General features: G+C 41.4%; 1 protein-coding gene across 14 annotated transcripts in view; it reads left to right on the forward strand.

The window, feature by feature from the left end:
- The window catches only part of TRPM3 (transient receptor potential cation channel subfamily M member 3), a 797,133-nt gene that overhangs the window by 587,767 nt on the left and 190,406 nt on the right, over positions 1-18,960 (forward strand). For 5 of the 14 annotated variants that reach the window (XM_060153448.1, XM_060153434.1, XM_060153437.1 and 2 more), the window contains exon 7: positions 380-454. The exons of the other annotated variants lie outside the window; for them this stretch is intronic. In XM_060153448.1, the coding sequence (XP_060009431.1) occupies positions 380-454 (75 nt within the window). The remainder of the gene's footprint in view (positions 1-379; positions 455-18,960) is intronic. 14 annotated transcript variants of the gene reach the window in all.

Raw genomic sequence — 18,960 nt, forward strand, 5'->3', positions numbered from 1 at the left:
TTATTGTTATAATTAGTATAACAAAAACAAACATTTCTTGAGGATTTACTAAGTGCCAAGCATTGTTACAAGCACTTAACATGGATTAACTCATTTAACCCTTTAACCACTACAACAGTTATCTAGGCTGAAACAGAATAATGAAGGCTATGTCCTCCAGCAAAGGGAATGTTGATTTTAAGGACCCGTTCATCTGAGGGAGCAGTGAGACAAGGCATAGCTGGTACAGAGTGCTGTTTGATGCTTTGCGTAGGTCTGAATATGCAGTTGGGTTGCCATCACATGTGTAAATTTATAAATTGGGAGATTGGTCTGCTTTAATAAAATGTGAATCCAACCATTGGGTTGTAGAAATTTCAAAGATTTTATTTTTTGACAGGATGCCTGCCGTTTTTCTCTCTTGATTCCCGCTTGTTTTATTCATTTTGGGGTAGTTGCCAATTAGACCCAATTGGTAAGTATAATTAATGGACAACATGAATTTCCTCTTAAACCCCAACCAAGAAAATTAACCATAGAAATAATGATTTCCTTTACAAATTCCTAACGCTGTCCCTCCCTGTGACTGCTGTTTATCTCTTCTAAGACATCCAACTACACCAGAGATTAATTACTCCCTATTATTTTTCATCTTAATAATACCACATAAGACAGAGAAGAGAGAAATGAGCGTTTATTGAGGTCCAAGTATATTCCAGGCACTGTGCTAGCATTTTCATATATACTGTCTCTTTCAATAGTCACAAAAACCCTTCAAAGTAGGAATTATTATCTTCCTTCTTTATAGTAGATGAAATAGCATCTCAGAGTAGTTAAGCCCTTGTTTTATATCCAGTTAGTGGTACAGACAGGTACAAACCTAGGCTGATAAGATTCCAAAACCCTTGCTCTTTTCACCCCACATAAGGAAGCATTATTTCATTCAAAAAGACACTCCGCTAAAATTTTGTTACCTTGGAGGGTTTGGGGGTCATTATTTCATTCAACAACTATTTGAACACAAACTCTGTGTCAGACACGGGTTGAGTATTGGTTCAGCTGGGAATAATCGTCAGCAGAACTTCGGGTGGAGGACAGTGGTTAATGGCAAGATGGTAGAGGAATTCACAGGAACAAGAGGAGGAGGAAGTAGGACAGGGTGGTGGCATGGGCGGTAGGGGTGAAGACAGAGGAGCTCCTGATCGTGTGCCCATGGCTACAGTCTTTCTTCATGTGACTCGTGGACTTCCCTTTGTCATCCTATGCCTGAGAATATATGAAGGAGGCTGGGAAGGCAAAGGGACGTTCAATTGTCATCACTGGCATCTTTTTGATCATTGCACCATCATCCAATGCATTGGGGTAACCATGACATGAAGTTTTCCATCATTGAGCTCATAACTGTTCCATGAGATAAATAACAACTCTGTAAGTTAAAGGTCATAGCAGAGCTTCATCCAGGAAGCCCTGGAAGTAAGAAACAGTGAATTTATATTCTCAGAGACTGACAGCCCTGGATTCAAATCAAGTGACCTGAAAAGGATGTTAAACTTCCTCTGGGCAGGTTACATGCATATCAGGAACATCTCATTGTCTTCCTTGGATGCTGTAACATGTTCAGCCTAATCATTCAGACTTTTTACTACTGGTAGAATCAACCAATCAAGTAGAAGACCATCCAAAATACAAATACCAAATTCATGATCAGTTAACTTTGGACTGTGATAACTTGCCATTTTCCAGATGCTCTCAACTGAATGTGTTGTTTGAAGTTTTTCTGCCTTTTAAAGAATTTTCCCTTCAAAAGATAGGTTGTGTGAAGAAGACAGTTACAGTTTAAACATCTGCCCTCTCTTCATTTTATAAAGTGGCTTGACAGAAGTTGGCTGTGACACTGAACTGTTTGCCACGCTTGTTAATGAAAAGTCACCTTGTCAATCAAGAAAATAACAGAGTCAAAAGAATAATATTGAAGGAGTAGAACAAATTTAATGAAACCTGTTTCTTGGTATTTGCCTGTCTTGTTTATCTGACTTATTTTCCAATTCAAGCTAGGAGCTCTCTCTTTTTTAGGAAGGAACCCCATTCCACATTGGAACTCTCTGTTCAGGGACTGGGACAGTTCCTGTAAACAAATGAGTCTGAAACAGGTAACTGTCCACCATTCTGATAAGACTTAGGTTCTTTTACACGTAGGGAAGAATGCTGAGATCTCCTTTCAGATTAGAAAGATTTGGGTTGCAAATGTTTGACTGGCATTTTGGTCTCAGTTGCTGGTCAGAACTAATAGGTCCTTCTGGTGGCAACTTTCTTGGTGGGACTCAGTCTCTTCCTTGTTTCACTAACTGGAAGACCTTCCATATCTTCTCATTTGTTGTTTTTCTAGCTTTCCTCTCCTTCCTAATGCCTGTGGACCTTATGTCCCACCCATTCCAAGCTACTTGCAGTTTCTCTTAAAGGACATGCCCTGTTCGATGTGTTTTTGTCCCATTTTGACATTTGCTGAAATTCCAACCTCTCCCAACTCTACTTATTGGCAAAAACCTACACTCTTAAGTCTAGCTTGAAAATCTTCTTTTTTCTGAAATACTACCAGAAACCATACACACACACACACACACACACACACACACACACACACACACGTGATCCTCTTAGGCTCAGTTATTCACCACATAACCCTCGTTTCCACAGCACTCTGTATAAACCTGTGTTGTAGCATTGCCTCTTTGGTAGAGCGGTTGTCTGCCTGCACCTCCTCCCTCACCACCTGTAGATTGTGAGCTCCATGTGAGCAGAGCCTGAGTCATACTCACTTTTGTCATCCTGCAAATCTAGCACAGTGCCTGACACATGCAGGTAGGTAGGTGCTCAATAAATTTTTATTGTAAACATCAATACTTGGTTTTCTGGCCTTATTTTTAACTCTCGTTTCCAGCCTGATGTAAAAATGTAATAGAAGAGTTTAGAAACTAAAAGCTATATGGAAGGGGACACATAATAAAACAATAATACATAGATTTAGGGAGGATAAATAAATAGGAACGTGTACAGGTAAAGACCATCATGCATACTTCCAACTGTCATGGGCATAAAAAGGTTTATTCTGGAAATTTGACTGCATTTCTGTTGACTTGTGCTTGTTGTCAAATCATTTCTATCTTGTGGATTTAGAGAGTCTAGGATATACATTTTTGTAGCAGCCAATGCCATCATGGCTTCATTATTTCCATTTACACAGAAAAAGAAATAAGTATTGATTTTTCTGCACTTATCTAAAGTGATAAGTGCCCATGGCTGCTTTTCAGTCTACATTAGGATCAACCATTCAGTAGAAATGCATAGCTAACTTTAGAAAGTTAGACAAACATAAAATAGATGGGAAAACTTGTGCTGACTGAGTGCTTTTCTGCCATAATCAACAATTTTACAGTAGGATATATTTGGAGACGATAAGGTATCTCATTCTCTAGGGGTCTTTTAAAAAAGCAGACTGAGATTTTAATTCACTGGAGATGGGGCAGGCCAGGGCAATTGTCATAGGGCCCTTCAAAGCCGCTTCCCAGGATTTAAAATAATTTGCCCATCCTTTGAAAATACTGTTTGGATCATTTCAAGCCATTTAAACTAGTGGAAGTAAGCCTATATTTCATATAGGCTAGGAAAATGACTAGAAGTAGTGCTCCCAGAATGTCAGTAATAAAGTTGTCATAAGTTTTAACAGAATAAATATCTTTTAACTTGAACCCTCAGCTTAAGATCATTAAGCCCTGAGAAACAGGAGGAAAATAGAGATGTTATGCCCTAATACTGGCCAAATAAGCATGCAGCTTTTTTTTTTTTTTTTTTTTTTTTTGGCATCCATCACTGAAGCAACAAGTACTCTTACCCTTACTGAACAGGCTGTCCCTGTTCTGCAAGGAGGCCAGATTTCACAAGCCTCACAGAGTCCCACATGCCTGCAACCCTGCAGGCAAACACTCAAGTCCTAAATCCCAGGTAGAGGAATCAACAGTTCTTGTTGGCTAACGAGCCTTGACGTCTCTGGGTCCACATGGGGTTCTGTGGGCAATTTCTGGTAGAATGAGGCAGGGTGGAAAAACAGGTGCACCTTTGCTAAAACAGAGGGCTGAGGATTGAAGAGTCAGCTTTCCTGGTCATCAGAAAGATCTGAGCTGAACCCTTCCTCATTAGCAGCATTTCGTCCACCCAAAGGGAGAACACAGGAAGTGCATATTGACTCTGGTTAACATTAGAATTTATTATGAAATCATGGTGGAGTTTGGGGAGAAGTGGAAAGTTCATTACACCCTGTATTTCCATTTTTCTATCCTGTTTTCTTGGTTTGAGTGGAGCAGGGTTTGTTTTGTTCTATTGATTTATTTATTTCCATTATTCAAGTAATAAGAACCGTTGTTATGAGTATGAATTATTGTTCATAAACTTAGGCATGTAGGAAATGTCACATAGTAACAATTTTCCTTAATTCAAATAAATCCAATTCCAAGCCCCCTTTCCATCTAGTTTTGGTAAATTCAATCTTTATCTATTAGGTGTCTCCCACCCTCTCCCTCTCTCTCTCTCTCTCTTTCTCCCTTCCTCCCCCTCCCTCCTTCCCTCTCCCTCCCTGTCTCTGTCATTCTTCTTCTCTCCCTCTTCCTCTCCTCTCTCCTCATATTCCTCTCTCTTCTCCCCTTGTCCTCTCCCCTTCTCTCCCCTCCCCTCCTCCCTCTTTCGCTCCCTCCCTCCCCCCTCTCTTCCTCTCTCTCTCTTTCTCTCTCCCCCCCCTTCCTCTCCTCTCCTCCCACCTCTCTCCCTCTTTCCTCTCCTCTCTTCTCTCCCCACCCCACTGTCCTCTCTCTCTCCCTACCCGCCTCTCTCATGCTTATGATGTACCTGGAAAACTGAATAAGAGCCTTTTAACCTCCCTCAGCCAAGGTGACCACTGATAAAAACAACTGCCCAAGCCTGCTTGGTCCCTCCAGGGTGGAAGGCTCTGGTGCTGCCTGGCCGAGTAAAGCCAGCGGTATCTTCACCGCAGCTGGCATCCCCGTGGCCAGGGCTCTGCAGCCCCGACTCAGCACCCCAAAGGCACTTCACAGCAGCCCCCTCAGACCAGATGGCTGTGCTAATCCCACCCTTAAGGAGCTTACATTTGAGTGGAAGGAGACAGAGAACAAACAAGTAAAATACATAGTGTATTGCATAGTGATAAGTGCTGGGGAGAGAGAAAAAGCAAAGAAGGCAGAAAGGCAAGTGCAGGGAAGGGGCTGCAATTTTCAGTAGAGTAGGGGAGGACTCCCTGAAGAAGGGACATCTGAGTAAAGACTTGGAGGAAATGAGGGAGCAAGTTGTGTGATGTTTTGGAGGAGACCATTTCCAGCAGAGGAAACAACATTAAAAAGGTGCTGAGGTGGGAATGTGGGCAGCATGTTTGAGGAGCATCAGGAGGCCTGTGTGACCACGTGGACGGAAGAGTAGGAGAGGAGTGCGGAGGAGGCCAGAGAGGAAACAAGGGCCAGGGCCAGGCAGGACTGTAAGGCCTCTGACTTTCACATTCACTCTGTGGGAGGTGGGAGCTTGTGGAGTTCTGAGCAAAGGCATGAGTGGTCTTGTATGTTTCAATAGACTCACCGTGCCTGCGGAGTTGAGAGTCGTCCAGATTGGGAGCAGGAATGAAAACAGAGTTGCCAGTCAAGAGAAAATGGCACTAATCCAGGCAAAAGCTGATGGTAACTAGACTAGGGGTGGTAGCAGTTGAGGTGAGAAGTAGTCAAATTTGAACCATGATATGAAGGTAGACCAGGCAAGATTTACCATCAAATTGGATATGGGGTATGGTTCCAGATTTTGGAGGCTGATCAGTAGAAGAATGGAGTTTCCATTTTCCAGTCTGGAGAAGACTGTGGGGATGGGGATGGCAGGGATGGGACAATGTCAGGAGCTTAGCTTTGGACATGTCAGATTTGAGAGGCCTCAGAGCACGCGTGGAGACGTCGAGAGGGGCACGGTTATGTGAGACTGAAGTTCGGTGGAGATATTTGGCCTCGAATTATAAACATGGAAGTTGTCTGTGTGTCGACAGTATATGAAACCATGTGAGTGGATGAGATCACCAAGGTAGTGTGTGAGGAGAGGACAGGACAGGAGAGAACCAAGAACTGAGCTTCGAGACAGTCCTTCTATCAGAGGAGAGACCAGCAAAGGAGATAAAGAAGGAGCAGCTAGTGAAGTGAGAGGGAAACCAGAGGAGAATGCTCTCTGGAAGCCAAGCAAAGAACATATTTCCAAGAGGAAGGAGTGGCCAACTGTGTCAAATGCTGTTGACAGGACAAGTAAGGAGAGACCCGGGAACTGACCATCAGGGATGTTGCGAGTCTTTTCTGCCTGTCCCAGGAGTTGGATAATTTCCTCCCCATCTCATCCGCTTCCACCTCTCCCCATCAAATACACTTGTCTTTCTCCTCCTCCTCTTCAGAGCATCAGCGAGCTTAGTTCTTTAACAAAGACCATCATGAGAGCTTATCTTCAGGCCACCAGCGTAAACCTCCTGTGAGAAAAGACAGCCCAGTGGGCCTTTTGGAAATAAGGAGAAGAAAAAACAAATTTAAAATGAAATATGAATTAACTGATAATCAATGATCCCGCTACACAGGAAGATATTATTGACTTTTAGGCAAAGTACCAAGTAGAGAGTAAATTAAATATACGTAATTTCCAGCAGTGCAGTGAAACCCCTGTTGAATTAGGATGAAGTGGTGGGCCATTGGTTTTTAAACGGTTGTAGGTGTTGAATTGCAAGAAGAGTGCATATCTTCCGGTGCGGGCAATAGTCAACCAATCACATGCAGCTAAAACAGGTGTCAGTGCTTGGCTGACACAGGTTTCCAGCTTGGTTGGTTTCTCATTGATCATAGGCATACTTGGGCTCAACATACTAACAGATGTTGCAATATATGAATCATATTTATCACATTAGTTAGACTCAAAGGTTGGCAAATTATGGCCTGTGGGCCAAATCCAGTGCATTATTCGTCTTTGTAAATAAAGCTTTATTGGAATATAGTCGTGTCCACGCTCCATCTTTCATGCACCGTCTCTGGCTGCTTTCATGCTACAGTGGCAGAGTTGAGAACTTGCAGCAGAGATCATCTAGCCTGCAAAGCTGAAGATATTTACTGTCTGGCCTCTTACAGAAAATGTTTGCTGACTCCTAGTCAGACTTCAATAGACTATTAGAAGTATAACAGGGACATTTCAGTCCTACTCCATGGGCTTTCATCTTAATTTATTCCAGGGGGCACATCTTAGATTTCACTTCTTTTCACAGGTGCAAAGTCTCCACTCCCTACAGTTTTATGCTAGGGTGTTGGTTCTCAGAGTGTGGTCCGTGGACCAGCAACAATAGCATCATCCGGGAACTTGTTAGAAATGCACATTCTCAAGTCCCATTCTAGACCTACTGATCAGAAGCTCTGAGGGTGGGGCCCAGCAGTGTGTATTTTAGCTGATCCTCCAGGTGATTCTGGAGGATGCTAGGCTTGAGAGCCATCCCACTAGAGCACACACTGGTAAGAAGAGCTGAGAACTGGAAATGGGCATTTCCACACACGTCTTCTTGTGATAATTTTCAATGCACAAACTAGTTCTTTGCACATTAGAATCAGGATTTTAAGAGCAGTCCTTAGAGTGCCACGCTCTTCTGTGTAACATTAGGATAACCCATTTACGAGAATGATAGTATTAGCACTGAGTATTGATGTCAAATGACTCTTGGTGGCAGCAGTAGGAATAACTCAAGTGGCTGTTTCACACCAACTCAACAGAGCAGGGTAATGAGGTTAACCACCCCCATGCCCCTGGGCCTTGACTGTCTCTGATTCTTCATCATGACACTCCAGTGTGCTTAAGTGATAGAATGTAATGAGACATTTATTTATAAGAGAGAAGTAGAAGGCATTTATATCCAACTCCATCAAGGATATGCTAGAACTTTATGAGAAAAACTTTAAATTGATCTTTTCCCCCTACAGAATTTATGCAGGTGCTGTTGTATTGTTGCTATTTTCCTTTGCTTAATGATCTAATCCTTCCCTGGAGCTTCATGCCTCTGTGTGGCTAGAAGAAGAAATATCTCTGATAACAAACAGCTGTGATTTATTTAGATGGAGCTAGAAACTGGATCTCAAGAATCAGAGAGGGGCAACAAGTGAGTCTTAGCCTTTTTAAGCCAGGAATAGGTGAACAAAGGAACAGTGAACAAACTCAGGCCCCTTTCTAAATATCCAGAATTGGCGTCTATTTTTAAAAATCTGCTAGAAACGAGTTTGAGACCCTAGAGTGATCATATGTACAGATTTGTCCAAAACTAAATAATTCTGGTTTGTAGTGATCCTTGTCATCCCAGAGTAATTATTAATGATGACCTCTTCACTTGCAAGAATGTCCTGGGTTTTGTATAATAAATCACCTGGTCACCCTAGTGAGAGACAAGCCAGTGGAGTGCAGAGTGCAGGCTCTGAATTTCCTAATAGGTCTCTGAAACCCTGTTCAGACATGTGATTTACTCTCAGTGCCTCAATTTACTTAACTGTAAAATGGGGATGATAATATCTCTATCATAGGGTTGGTGAGCAGATTAAGTGAGCATATACAACTCGCCTGGCTGAGTGCCCAGCACCTGGTGGGTGCTTCGTAGCCGCTACTTCCCCTACAGGAATAAGAAACTGTCTTCAGTCAGTTGGCTGAGTGGATTTCACTACATGAAATCATTCACTGCGACCCAGAAATTCATAAGCCCCCTTGTTTGGGTTCCATTTTTAATAAGCTTTTTTTAAATCTGTGGCAATTGTTGTTTCCTTTTAAGGAGCTGTAAAGACATTAAGAAAAAACTGTCTTTCAGAAGAGGCCATATTTGCGTCTAAAAAATAAGATCACGTTCACAAACTTGAACCAGAGGTTCAAGTTTGTTAGATGCTGCTGCAAAATGAATGCCAGAAACAGAAGTGACTGCACTGTAATTCATGGTGTTGGAGCTTGAGGAAGTCGAGTAAATTATAACTCGCTCTTGACAGGACAAGATTCAAATTGACCAAGAGTTGAACACTGGAGTTAGGCAGATGGAGATCAAAATATCACTTTTATTAATGATGAAGTAGTTGAAGATAATGACTTATTGTGAGGGCCAAATGGGTTTGCCTGCTTACCTCAGCCCTCAGACAGCCAACCAGAGGAGAAATTTGGGTCTACAGAAACAGTTTTACTAATATTACTGACTGGCACTGGTCCATAGAGGAAAATGAAAAAGGATGCTAAATCCTCCTCACTGAGAGACTTTTAGTAGACTCGTCCTATCCAATCAAGAAACATGGACATTAGTCACCACCAACCAGGTTACTCAATTCTATAGAGAGAGACAAGAGAAGGACAAGGGGCTAGATGTGTCACATTAATGGAGCCCTCCACATGGAAACTTGACACCAGAGGAAAGAAGGTGTCCCATGACATTGTCACCATATTTCTCACTGAGGATTTAGTAACAGTGAAAATTGATCAGATTGGACACATTATCTTTTGGAAAAGATGCCAGATAATCAAATAAAAATGTATCACTTTTCCCAACCGCTGGTCAGAAATTGGATTACATACCATTACCAGCTCCCAAATAGTCAGTACCCTTCCTTTGTCTCATACATGATAATGGCAGTCAGTTATTTTAATAACTTTAATAACCTTTGTGATGAATGAAGGTCACTCCTGGCCTACAGCAAGTTAGCTGCTAAAACGTATCCATCACCTCAGAGAGAACAGAATTAGGTTTCTACTTCAGTCATATAGTTCCCTATTTATTTCAACTGGAGGAAATAATAGCTTTCACAGACATCCTTCCAGCAAGGGGAAGGGTGTAAACCTTTGTTCGCGTCTTTCTCCCCAGTGTCCAGGACACGTTGTCACTGCAGCTGGGTCCAATTCTGAGAAATAATAAGGCTTCAATTTAAAAGTACAAGACAGCTGAACTGTAATTGGCTATTCAAGTTCCTAAGAATCTGGACTCTTGCAGACTTAATCCAGATGGACAAGGCAATGTGTGAGCACCCACCCAGGTCACTCAGCGTGTTCTTTTCTTGGTCTCTGACCACCACTAAGCCAGTAGTGAAGGCCTGTAAAAGGATACCAGGGACCACTTAAATGGCTGTCATCTCCACTTTGAGCAGTTTGCATCAGTAGTATTGAGGTATGATACTTAGTCCCCTTATAACAACCCATCTATTCATGTCATTTCAGCTGTGCTAGTCCCAAGGTATAGACCCTAGGCATTGTACCTTTAATTTTACTTCACAAGCATTTATTTGAACTACCTTCTAAGTATGAGGCACTATGGAAACCAGAATGTTGTCTAAGAGGGGTGTGGGTGTTTCTGTCCCAAAGGGTTTACAATGTAGTGGATGAAACTTTCATTAAAGCAAGGCAGAATTTCTGACTTTCTGTTCAAACTGCCAAAGGATATGTAGAAAAATAAATAAATAATGGGACTACAAAGGAATGAATAATTAATACTGCCTGAGGGAGTTAGGAAGGGCCTCAGGAATTAGTAACATTTGAACTGGACTTTGCAGATTGAGTTAGGGTTTCTGAGGGGCTACAATAAATAGCACCTCTTTTCCTCATCCAAGTTCTAAACACTTTGAGAAATAAAAGAAGTAGTTGATGGAACTCAGAATATCATTTTTAGTTGGGGGACAAGTTAGCAGACATGGCTTTTAGACTGTTGACCAAGTGGGATTATTGACTCCCCAGAATTAGGCAGAATTCCACAGTAAGCCTTCATTCCCCATCCCACCACATACACCCGCAGGGACAGGGCCCTGGAGGATTTGGGAGATGTCAGGCTTCCTGCAGGCAGGAAGATGCCAAGAGAAAGAAGAGCGAGACTGAGTGGGCAAATCCAGTTATTATTCTCAAATCTACCAAGGAGTAAAAGCATAGAAAACCCAAGGATCTGCTTAGGAAAAATTCCTCCTCATGAAACCAAGAGTAGGGAAAGATACTCCTCTCTGAAAATTAGGATGGCTAAAGGGAAATTTAAAAATAGTCCTAGATGGAGGATAAGGAAGATAGTCTGGATGAGACTGGAATCAGAATGAACAGAAAGTTCTGGAGAGAGGGATGAGGCTGTGAATAAAGGTTGGGTCCAGAACATGGGGAGCCTTGTCTGTCATGCAAAATTATTTGGGCTTTTATCTATAAGCAATGGGAACCCACTAAATATTGTTACAGAGAAGACTGTATTTACAGATGATAACTAGCAGTTATGTGATGATTGTTGTAGAGGCAGAGAAATCAGTTAGGAAGCAATCTCAGTAGTCCACAGGAAAACCAGTGAGCACAGAAACTGGGCATTTGGCATCATTCCTGATTTCAGGAGAATTTAAATCAGATCTAAGTGCCCTGGATCTCAGGTCAGTTGATTAAGGGAAAATTGCTTATGTCATAAAACATTTGAAAATTTCTGTAGAAATAATTACATTGTCATATAACCTATGAGCAATCAGGATATACTTGAGGTGATTCAGTATCCTGCCTTCCTTCTGTACCCCAGATTTTAGTGAACTACATGTAGAACACTCTATGATATGCTGGGGATACAAAGATAAACCTACCTACAGAGAAAAGAGATGTCCAAACATGTAAATTAATGAGAGAAAACTTCAAGAGATATGTACGGTACTATGAGAGTTTTTTCCTTGATATCATAGTAGTTGATTGACAAATTTATAAAGTATATTCATTGGCATGGGGTTTTAAGAAAAGTAAATGCTATAAGAACACAGAAGTGAGAATAGTTAATTCTGCCTGGTGGGGGTGAAAGGGAGGGGCCTAAGGAAGACTTTGAGCCTGGGAACTGCAGGATGCATATAAGTTCTCCAGAAAGAGTAAGTCAAACAGAACATGCCTTAAAGAGGGAATAGAATTTTTCACATTTGGTGCAGGGAGAAGTAATTGCAGTCTCCTTCAAATGACGCAGAGATTTTTTTTTAATTATTTTGGAAGGGCAAATTAATATACAATTTTGCCATTACCAGCAACATTTCCCTCTCTCTTACCATTTACCTCTCCTACCCAGCCGTGCCCTGCACTGTGGGCTAGGTCTTTCCAAATCATAATTCCCCTGGCTGCTCTGCTGCTTACTAATTTTGCCAAGAAGCCAAAGGATCTTGTACGAGCTGTGGACCTAGATCCTGGCACATTTATAGGGGAGTGTGGGCAAGGAATTATAAAGTAAAATGAGTTAGAATCACTTTGATTACCTTACATTTGAGAAGGCAAGGATGCCTTTTGATGTGGGTTTTGAACAGAGCAGAAACTAAGAAGACTGTAGCTTTGTTTGGGCGAGTTTTCTTGTAGACTTAGATCAACTACATTAAAACATTCAGCCTGCAAACAATGGCCCCAAAGAAAAAAACGCTGGCTCTTTCCTTTTATGAGAGTAATACTTGCCTTACAGCCCATGCCATTGGCCGTTCCCTTTCTTTTGAAACGATTCACGTGGATTGTTGCTTGGATGTCCTAGAAACATATGGACGTTAATAGCAGAACATTTTAATCAGAGCTGTCTGGCCATGAGGGAATAACTGTTTTCCATTGATTAAGTCAAAAGCTGAGTTTGTTTACTAGCATGTAATATACTTGGAGTCAACTTACGAGTTTTGTTATTTGGCATTTACATCTTTGCCCAACCCACAGAATTCAAAAGACTTAAGCTCATTGAAGCACTGAGGAGAGGCCCCTTGGTAGAAGACATCTGGGGAGTGACAGAAAGATCACCTACCCCAAAGCAGAAAGTTTTAGTGTTTTGGATAGGAGATAAAGGAATTTGCCTTCCTAAGCATATTACTGGTCTGCTTGAGAGAATATTCAAACTTTGGAAAAGTGTGTATCAAATTATTTACTTGTCAGAGCATACTTTTGGTTTAAATCCATAAAATGCATTTGTCGTCATGAATCATTTATACAGTTAAAATAGAAACCTTTTACAAACCTAATAAATATATATAAGAATCTTTATATTTGTTTAACCATATAGTTCTCAGTAAGTGCCAGACTGTTCTAAGTACTTGACAAATAACTCATTACTCAAAACAGTGCTATGAATTGTGTGCCAACTCTGTGTATTAGACACTGTGTAGAATTCTAAAATATATTGTTGGTTTATCAAGTCATATCAAGATGTATTTATGCCTTTCTAGGATGTGCATAGTTCCAGCTACCATGTTAGTAGTACAGTGTCTAGACATGCTGTCAGAGTTTACAGTAGCAAGGAGGTACAATAGACTAGAGTGACCCATGCTGAGTTAGAAAGTAGGGGTCAACAGGAAGCAGCAGACAAATGAAGGTAGAGGCAGTCATGGAACTGGGAATCAGAGTCAGAGATCAGGACAGGACAGGTTCAGCCCAGTTCCAGCCAGGCAGCCCATGATCTAAAGAAAAGAGTCATCATCTGAGTGAGACAGGTCCAGGCTTCCAGAGTATAGGGCAGAGATGGTCATGGTGTTGCATGAAGAAGTGCTTCCAGAAAAGTCCACTGAAATCAAGGCAAAACCCCAGTCTTGGGGCCCACATTGCCAGTGGGGGAGCAAGCAAATGTCCCAGGCTGGCTGGCTTATAGAAGAGGGTGCCACTCTCCAGGAGCCAAGGGTATTCAGAGAGGATGGATTACTCTCTCTCCTCTTGGGCTTAGAGCTCTCTGAAGACCATCTGAATCCCTTCCGCTGTCTGAGTGAAGTTCCTTGATCGACCACATGAGTGAGTCCTCTTCTCTTTGAGAGAAGCAGAGCAGCTCACCATGACTGGTAACCAGGTTTCCCACATGAGCATCAGTTAAGCTCCAAAATCAAGGCCTGCCTGACACTGTGTAGATGGTAGGCTTACACCCAGTTTAGAACTGAATATTGCCTCTTAAAGCCCTACCTCAGGGCTTCCCTGGTGGTGCAGTGGCCAATGCAGGGGACACGGGTTCGACTCCTGGTCCCAGAAGATCCCACATGCTGCGGAGCAACTAAGCCCATGCACCACAACTACTGAGCCTGCACTCTAGAGCCCATGTGCCACAACTACTGAGCCTGCGCACTTAGAGCCCGTGCTCCACAACAAGTGAAGCCACCACAATGAGAAGCCCGTGCACTGCAACGAAGAGTAGCTCCCGCTCACCTCAACTAGAGAAAAGCCCACGCACAACAACAAAGACCCAGTGCAGCCAAAAATAAAATAAATTTAAAAGAAGAAAGGCCCTACCTCAAAAAAAAAAAAAAAAAATCTCTGCAATCCTCCATTTTTCTCTTACAAAGAGCCCTCAACTACTGTCTTCCTGCGAGGGTCCTCAGGCTGAGAAAAGAGCATCTGAGGACTTTCCATGTTGTTAAGGACAGGCGAAGACTTCCTTGGAGTCAGCAGAGGTGAGGCTGGGGAGGGGAATGTTTGGTGGCAATAAAGAGAAACTCACTCAAAATATATAAAGGAGTATTTTTGATAAAGAGAAATGTGTTTAGAGGAAGGTTCGCAAACTATGGCCCACCCTGTTTTCATATGGCTCATGGGCTAAGAATGTTGTTTTTCATTTTTAAATGTTTGAAAATAAAAGAATAGTTTTGTGACATATGAAAACTACATCAAATTCAAATTTCAGCCTCCATCTGAAAATTCCATTTTTCTCATTAGTAGACCTGTAGTACAAAAAAAAAAATGTATTCAGTTGTGTTTTGCAATTCGTCCATAAACATTCTGTATAATTTGTTTTCTCTCTTGTTATATAAGTACCTGCATGATGTCCTCTATTTTGCCCATTGTCCTACAAAGCCTAAAATATTTACTATATAGCCCCTTACAGAAAAAACTTTTCTACCTTTGAACTATAGGGGACTCTGTACGAACTACAGCCAAGTGACTGTATCTTGAACTGAAAAGTCACTAATAATCCAGGCAATAAATCACTCTCTCTCTCCCACTCTCGCTCTCTCTCTCGCTCTCTCTCTCTCTCTCTCTCACCCCCAAACACACACACTCTTTCCCTCCCTCTCACTCAGGCCACGTGATCTCTCCTCTGTGATGCACTCAGTTCCCTTCTTTTCTTCCTGCACACAGACTTCTTTGCTTGTTTATTCACCCTGACATGGTCCCATCAGAGCCACCACTAATAGAGGCTTTACTCCCCAAATACTCATGCCCTCCCAGTCCCTCCCAGTTACTCACCTCAGGTTCAAGGTCTCCATTCAAAGTGCAGGAAGGCAAATCTGGACCACTGCAGGTCTGGAATCTACCTCCATTCCAATCAGCTTTGAAAGATGCCAAGTAAGGCTGCCCTTCTGTGCTGCGGACAGTTCAGTTCTCTGATAGGCGAGTATGGATAGAGAGGACATGATGGGAGTTGCCAATACACATGCCACAGTGACCTCTTTGGTTGGCTTTCAAGATTTTTACATTCAATCCACTCATCCACTCCCCCAGTTCTGGCCTTTGGCCTTCAATCGCTACATGGGAAAGCAAAGCAAGAAGGCAGTGTCCAAAATTATAGTCCTCTGGTGGGGGCTGGTACTGAATTCCTAAGAAAATACCTGCAGCATTGATAATGCAAAAAATAGATTGGTTCAACAACAGAAAAAAATGCATTGGAAACAAACAGAAAAAAAGGGGATTGGCCATATTAATTCAGTAGATTTAACATTCTTAGTCCCCAGGGTAAGAAATGCTATGCACCATCTGTTTTCGGTCTTTTATCATTGTCTCAGAGAGATGTTTCCATGAATTCAAACTCTATATCTTCAAAGTCTTGACAACCTCATATCTTCAGCCAAATTTACTGAGATTTTAACTGCCAAGATAAAATATACATGTATGTTTATTCTGGAATATTGGCACTAGCTTTAAATATGGAAAGATTGTGTATGGATGGGGTCTGTTAAGTTAAATATCGACAAGGGAGTTGCCATAGGGATTAGTGATGATAGGAAAAGACATTTAAGCAATTTGCATTATCTTTACCCCTGCCTAGTCCTCCAATGGGTTGGAAATTTATGCTTCAGGGAAAGACCCCAGTCCTTTTTCAAGGAATTTCTTCCCCACTAGAGAACCAAAAGTGTCTAAAAGTGAAGCATCTTGTTGCATGTGGTTTCCTTTTGACTGCTTAATAATTTGTGCAGTATTTTATATTTCCAAATGCTTTTCTAATCCATTTAGGGGCAGAATTATAGTGGCAAAAAAAATGTAGTAAGGATATACATAATTGGTTTGAACTGGGATTGGCATTTACCAATTGAATACATCATCAGGATTTGCTAAAATGAATGGGTTTATTACCCATTTCCAAGTGGGATTAAGCACATTCCAGTAATAGTTCTGTTGTCTTGAATAGATAATGTATTCTATCTCTAAAACATGAAGGCAATATCTAAAACATCTGCTTCCATTGAAGACTGAAGGGACATTCTAGTTAAAATGAGATGGATTTTTTTTTCTTATGTCATTCCTTGATATTTTCTTGGGCTCACTCTGTTCCTTAGTAACTCAAAGATTTCCAGTCACGTTTCTTTTTGCCAAAATAAAGCATATTAAAATATTGTCTTTCTATACAGTAATATTCTACAGTTGTACCTGAATATTCATGTTCTGGGAATCTTCCTAATTATAAGAAGCACCTTAAACTTAATAAATAAGAATAGTATCGAGTGTTGTCAGTTAAACACAGCTGATTACCAGCTTTATTTAATTTTCATAAATCCATCCCACAATTTGCAGACCCTATTAGAAGAGATTCATTAAGGGGAGCAAGAACCTAATTCTCAAAGTTTTGTGAAAAGCCGTGGTATTATGCAAACTTCAGCCACTATTTCTCAAGTAGAGAGTAAACTGGTGCCCATTAAAATGAGGCAAATAGCTTGACTGCTTCTTCTCCCATCACTACAGTAGTTGTTAATGCCCCCCAGGTCTGTGTAAAGTTCTTTTTGTAAAATATAAGATCTTAAGGGGTTAGTGAGTTTTTATGGCCCCATTCTAGTCCAAATACAGGAGATGGTGACCAGTATATCTATTGGTCGAGTCAACCATTGAATCAAAGTCCAGACTATTCAAATGAGAAATGGGATAAAGGGGACATGTTCAGTGCTTTTTTTTTTTTTGCAGTACGCGGGCCTCTCACTGCTGTGGCCTCTCCCGTTGCGGAGCACAGGCTCTGGATGCGCAGGCTCAGCGGCCATGGCGCATGGGCTTAGCCGCTCCGCGGCATGTGGGATCTTCCCGGACCGGGGCACGAACCCGTGGCCCCTGCATCGGCAGGCGGACTCTCAACCACTGCGCCACCAAGGAAGCCCAGTGCTTTTTAATAACATACGCATTTTAATAATATAAATTTAAAATTTTGCAACATAAAATATATTGACAAATTCTCACTGTATGCACACTTTGAAAGCATATGCATTCTCCAAACAAACTTCTAAATCGTCAAGAATCACATAATCCCAGAACTGGCAAGGCCAGTGTGTTAACTGTGTTCATGTTATTGCTAAACAGCTTTAGCTGGTAAACAGAAATACCTACCCATCACTGACAGACTCATTCTCAAAGTGATTAAGATCTTCAAGAAGTCATCGCTCACGTAATGTTTGAAGCCTCCTTTCTAAATGACCTGTACTGTAACAATCACATGATCTGTGGCTTTGGTCATTAAGAGTTAGCTAAATATCAATCTTCTATGCTCCATCTCCATGTAAATATAAACCGTTTTCCAACAGCAAAAAAATTATTCCTTAGGCCCACTGGCATTTTAGATCATATATAATGATGTTGACAGTAAACCAAAGGATTAATTTGGTTTGATCAAAATTCTATTTATCCAGGGCTTCCCTGGTGGCGCAGTGGTTGAGAGTCCGCCTGCCGTTGCAGGGGACACGGGTTCATGTCCCGGTCCGGGAAGATCCCACATGCTGCGGAGCAGCTAGGCCCGTGAGCCATGGCCGCGAAGCCTGCGCGTCTGGAGCCTGTGCTCTGCAGCGGGAGAGGCCACAACAGTGAGAGACCCACGTACTGCAAAAAAAAAAAAAAATTCTATTTATCCAAGCATTTCACTACAATACACCAAATATTTTTACAAGTAGCTGAACTGATCATAGATTATAGTCTCATGTTGGCAGAAAGAGAGAGAAGAAAAAGGTCTTTCAGAATTTTAAGACATTCTTCTCTCCCTGCCACCTCCTTCTTTACACCACCCAACCCAGTATTTGAATTATTGGAAGCCCAGGCTTAACTGCATAGTGGTCATAACAAAATGGGACAAACGTCTAAGAGGTTATCTTCTGCAAAGAACCATTAACTGGGGTTCAATTTATAATTTGAAAGCCCGAGGTCAACCTGGAATCCTCTACAATGTAGTTGCTAAGTCCGTTACTCAAGCTCACATTTTTGTAGGCTATAATGCTTCCAGTTCCAAAATTACAAAAACTAAAAAGTGTGGCAAACATCTTGCCTCTTCCTGAGTAAGCAACTCTGCGTTGCTCTAAAATTAAATTCTAATGGAAATCTCTAAGAAGTGTTTGGTTATAGTAGAAAATGAAAAATTATTGCAATCAAGGAATTAGCCTACTTTCCCCAAAACCAAAAGAACAAGTATTGACCAAAAAGATCTCTGAGGGGCCTAGATAAAATGAGAACGTTTTGGTGATAATAGAAGTCATATTTTTTTAAAACTATAAATCTAAACTACTTTTTGTGAATGGTCAGTAGTTTCAGCTGAGCAAGGCTTACACTTGTGAGGCTCTTCAAAGGAATTTATGTTAAATTTTTTTGTGGGCATAAAGAAAATTGTAGTGGTCCTTATGAATCCAGCTGGATCTGCAGTGAATTCCCAAAATGTTTATTTCACTAATAAAGAATATACCATTCTTGTTTTTTAAAATGCTTTTTCTTTACTAATGATGTCATATGCTACAGATTTGT

The sequence above is a fragment of the Lagenorhynchus albirostris genome, chromosome 7 (genome assembly GCF_949774975.1).
Source record: "Lagenorhynchus albirostris chromosome 7, mLagAlb1.1, whole genome shotgun sequence".
Classification (NCBI taxonomy): domain Eukaryota; kingdom Metazoa; phylum Chordata; class Mammalia; order Artiodactyla; family Delphinidae; genus Lagenorhynchus; species Lagenorhynchus albirostris.